The 5000-nt window shown below is 37.4% G+C and overlaps 1 protein-coding gene and 1 pseudogene across 1 annotated transcript in view; one reads left to right on the top strand and one right to left on the bottom strand.

Moving 5' to 3' along the window:
* Positions 1-5000, bottom strand: part of LOC127653541 (peripheral plasma membrane protein CASK-like) — an 84329-nt pseudogene that overhangs the window by 47893 nt on the left and 31436 nt on the right.
* LOC127653549 (probable G-protein coupled receptor 34) overlaps positions 2517-5000 on the top strand; it is a 5048-nt gene continuing 2564 nt past the window's right edge. Inside the window, exons 1-2 of the mRNA XM_052140249.1 lie at positions 2517-2753; positions 3953-5000. The exon at positions 3953-5000 is cut by the window's right edge and continues 2564 nt beyond it. Of these exons, the coding sequence (XP_051996209.1) occupies positions 4038-5000 (963 nt within the window). The 5' untranslated portion in view covers positions 2517-2753; positions 3953-4037. The remainder of the gene's footprint in view (positions 2754-3952) is intronic.

Genomic DNA, 5000 nt, shown 5'->3' with positions numbered 1-5000 from the left:
ATCTTTAATGCAGTTATATTTAATGCATTACATCTTTAATGCAGTTATATGTAATGCATTACAACTTTAATGCAGTTATATTTAATGCATTACATCTTTAATGCATTACATCTTTAATGCAGTTATATTTAATGCATTACATCTTTAATGCAGTTATATGTAATGCATTACAACTTTAATGCGGTTATATTTAATGCATTACATCTTTAATGCAGTTATATGTAATGCATTACAACTTTAATGCAGTTATATTTAATGCATTACATCTTTAATGCATTACATCTTTAATGCAGTTATATTTAATGCATTACATCTTTAATGCATTACATCTTTAATGCAGTTATATTTAATGCGTGATCTTTAATATGGTTATATTTAATGCGTTACATCTTTAATGCAGTTAGATTTAATGCATTACATCTTTAATGCAGTTATATTTAATGCATTACATCTTTAATGCAGTTATATTTAATGCATTACATCTTTAATGCATTACATCTTTAATGCAGTTATATTTAATGCATTACATCTTTAATGCAGTTAGATTTAATGCATTACATCTTTAATGCAGTTATATTTAATGCATTACATCTTTAATGCATTACATCTTTAATGCAGTTATATTTAATGCATTACATCTTTAATGCAGTTAGATTTAATGCATTACATCTTTAATGCAGTTAGATTTAATGCGTTACACCTTTAATGCATTACATCTTTAATGCAGTTAGATTTAATGCATTACATCTTTAATGCATTACATCTTTAATGCAGTTAGATTTAATGCGTTACACCTTTAATGCGTTGCATCTTTAACGCAGTTAGATTTAATGCATTACACCTTTAATGCAGTTAGATTTAATGCGTTACACCTTTAATGCATTACATCTTTAATGCAGTTAGATTTAATGCATTACATCTTTAATGCAGTTATATTTAATGCATTACATCTTTAATGCAGTTATATTTAATGTGTTGCATCTTTAATGCAGCTATATTTAATGTGTTGCATCTTTAATGCAGCTATATTTAATGCAGTTATATTTAATGCAGTTATATTTAATGCAGTTATATTTAATGCGTTACATCTTTAATGCGGTTATATTTAATGCAGTTATATTTAATGCGTTGCATCTTTAATGCGGTTATATTTAATGCAGTTATATTTAATGCGTTGCATCTTTAATGTGGTTATATTTAATGTGTTAAACCTGGGGCGTGTGGTGAGTTGTGTGTGGATGCTGCGGAGAATAGCGTGAAGCCTCCACACGTGCTACGTCTCCACGGTAACACGCTCAACAAGTCACATGATAAGATGAAAAGCGGATTGATGGTCTCAGACGCTGAGGCAACTGAGATTCGTCCTCCACCACCCGGATTGAGTCACTACGCCACCACGAGGACTTTAAGAGAATTGGGTATTCCACATTGGGGAGAAGAAAACTTTTTAAAAATAAGAGTTTTTTTTTTAAGAGTTAAAGATGGATTGAAGTGAACAGAAAGGTGAGAGAGACTTCACCCCATTATACACGGCTACAAAACATGTTTTTTATTTGTTTTGGCTTGTTTTCAAATATAAAATATAACATGCAACATATCAGATATTTACACTTGCTTTTAGAGAATAGATCTTGAATATCAGAATATTTTGTCTTTATCTGGACTCGCAGAATTAAAACCAAGAGAAAAATACACTTATATATAGAATACACTTACATTTAAGATTAATTCTCTTCGTTTAAATCTGCTAATCTTGATATGTTGCTTCTCAAGTAAATGTTTCTTGTTTTAAGGATTTTTAGACCATTTTAAATGTGAAACAATACAAAAACACTTGATAACAAGAGGGAATTTCTTTACTGAATTAAACTTAACAAAAGTATATTTTCCATTTAATTCAGTGAAAGTCATTTAGAGATATTTTAAAAGATGATTTTGTCCTCTATTGTTAGTAGCACATTTAATACAAACTTATAAGTCAGATACAAGCTGAATAATCAGTTAAGAGTTCATTATTTTGATAATCGTTAATCGATTATCAAAATAATGGGTAGTTGCTGCCCTAATTACATTATATAATATATAAAAATATATATATTATAAAATATAAAACAACAGTGTAAATGTAAAAATGCATCAAAATGAATGATGACCAAAAAGAGACATATTTCAAGTGTTTAGAAATATTTAGATATTTAAAACATAATTTTTCATGTTATTCACACGTTTTTAAAGCCTTAAAACGAAATCATATACCCCTATTTAATGAAGTTATATGCAAAAATGACTTCTTAAGGTGTGTAGCACACGTGCACCTTCATTTGTCAATTTATATGACAATTAATCGTGACAATCATCATAATTGCAATTATTTGTTTGAAAATGAATCTTCAGCCATAATTGCGCAATAGTGACAGGCCTAGTATTGAGAAACTGCTTTAGAGGAACAACGTAAAATGCAGCGGTTCAACCTTGTGCCACATGAACCACAGCTCTGTGTGTGTGTGTGTGTGTGTGTGTGTGTGTGTGTGTGTGTGTGTGTGTGCTCTTCAGAGAGAGATCGGGTGTGTGCAGGAGACACAGTTGAGTTATAAAGAGCACTCCGCTGAAGAAAAGCGTGCATGAAGAGCACAAAGACAATTTCAACTCTTGGAGATAACAGAGCATTTGTCAGAGAGGAAACTACACATACTGTCTAAATGGACGAGTATGCAACCATTTGTACAACTAAAGGAATATTAGTATACTAAACTGTGAGTATGAATTCGTGTGTGTGTGTGTGTGTGTGTGTGTGTGTGTGTGTGTGCCACCGAATCTAACCCATTTGACCATCACAGTGGCAGGTGCTGTCACTCACTTTAATAAAGCCGTGCAGATTAAACTAAGAAAGATCCTCCAAAAATCTACATTTACATCTTCAGTGTAGAGCTGGAAAATATCTCCTCCAACACGAGCTGAGAGCGAGTTAGTTTCACATTTTAAAGAAAGTAATAAAACAAGTTTAGAGTGGAGTTTTTAATTCAAATGTGTTGTAAATATGTATATGAAATGCTATTAATATAGTCAGAGGTGGAACTGCAACAATACGTTTTGAAGTCTTTCCTGTGGCTAAATTTGTGTTTCCTGCACTGAGGGTACAAACATGTTTGTTTAAATTTAAACTCCGCTTGTCAATCTAATATCAGTCATGTTCATCTGTTGTTGGATTGATGGATGATCTGGTTTTGAGGTCAATGCATTTACATGTACATTTATGCATTTGGCGGATGCTTCTATCCAAAGTGACTTAGAGTGCCCTCCGTGTGCATCAGTGTGTACCCTGGGAACCCAACCCATGCGCTTGGCATTGCTAACGACATGCTCGACAGGAATGCACACAACTCCATCTGAAAAATCTATTTCAAATTGCTCTAATCTATACTTAATCTATATCATTCAGTACAATCCTCATTTATTTCCCCTGAACTCCCTAAATTAGTACATCCTTATATGAGAAGGTAATGAAGTAATAAGGCATGACTCGGTGTTATTTATGATTAATGACAGTCACTCTTGAAAGGTGTTTTAGGTGTTATTCTCACCGCAGTTACAGAATGTGTTATTTACCACCTCCAGACCTCAAGAGAAGAACTCAGCTGTCCTTCCGTCTCATTTCACATTGAACACACGTACATCCTAAAAGAGCGGCAAAGCCATTCCAAGCTTTTCTAACGTTCTGTAAATAACTACACAAAGTTAAAATGATCCAGAAAAAGAGAAATGGAAAATTGAAAACAAGATAAAGAGGTTACGGCGAAAGAGATGAGGCGTTTGACCAACGAGAGAGTGTATATAGTGTCTGGGACGAAGGCCTGGACATTATTTATGCTCCCTCACGCCGCATCATTGGGTTGAGACTGAACTTTCCTCTGTTGTTCATGACAGTAAATTAAAACGTTTCTGTTCCCCACAGCTGGAGATTTAAGCAGAACCTCTCTCAGACTCCTGCACTACAGCAGAAATAAGCAGCTATATAAAGAAACATCCTGTCAAACACAATGACAACCGTTTGGCCGATGAAACGCTTCATCAATCACACCATCAGTGCACCGAACAGTACCGCGACACCCACATACTGTCCTCATGTGGAAGACGAGAACTTGCGGGTTCCTCTGGCAGTCCTCTACTCCCTCATCTTCCTGTTTGGCCTGGCAGGAAACGTGCTCGCTTTGTGGGTCTTCCTCTTCCTCCACTCGCGCAAAAATTCGGTTCGCGTCTTCCTCATCAACGCGGCCTTCGCCGACCTGTTGCTCATCGTTTGCCTTCCGTTCCGTGTGTTCTACCACGCTCGGGGGAACCGCTGGACGCTGGGGCCGCGGATGTGTACGGTGGTGGGTAACCTCTTCTACATGAACATGTACGTGAGCATCATGCTGTTGGGTCTCATCAGTCTGGATCGCTATCTGAAGATCTTCGGCGTGAGGAGATTCTGGTGCTGCTGCAGGCTGCGCTGGCTCAGAGGAAGTCGCTGGAGTCGGGTGGCATGTGGGCTGCTGTGGACGTGCTCTCTGGTGATGGTGGTGCCCATGATCGCTCTACCCGAGGCCAAAGGAGGAGCAGGAAAGTGTTTCCAGTACAGGAAGAGGACGGAGGCCAAAGCCCATTTCAACTATTTCATAGTGGCCGTCTTTTGGTTGGTGTATGTGGTGCTGCTGGTATCGTACGGACGGATCGCACAAAAACTGCTGCGAGCTTCACAGGACAAACCCGACCTGCCCAACGCTATGCGTTACAGCCGCACGGCAAAGAAGTCCTTCGTGGTTCTGCTTCTGTTCACCATCTGCTTTGTACCGTACCACACTTTCAGGTGCTTCTACGTGTGGTCGCAGCTCAGCAACATCTCCTGTGACACACAACGGTTCATTGACCGCACGAATGAAGTGGTGCTGCTGTTTTCCGCGCTCAACAGCTGCCTGGACCCGGTGATGTACTTCATGCTGTCTGGATCGGTGCGCAAGGCT

Source organism: Xyrauchen texanus, chromosome 13 (assembly GCF_025860055.1).
Source record: "Xyrauchen texanus isolate HMW12.3.18 chromosome 13, RBS_HiC_50CHRs, whole genome shotgun sequence".
Taxonomy (NCBI): Eukaryota; Metazoa; Chordata; class Actinopteri; order Cypriniformes; family Catostomidae; genus Xyrauchen; species Xyrauchen texanus.
This window is presented reverse-complemented; position numbering and strand designations above follow the sequence as displayed.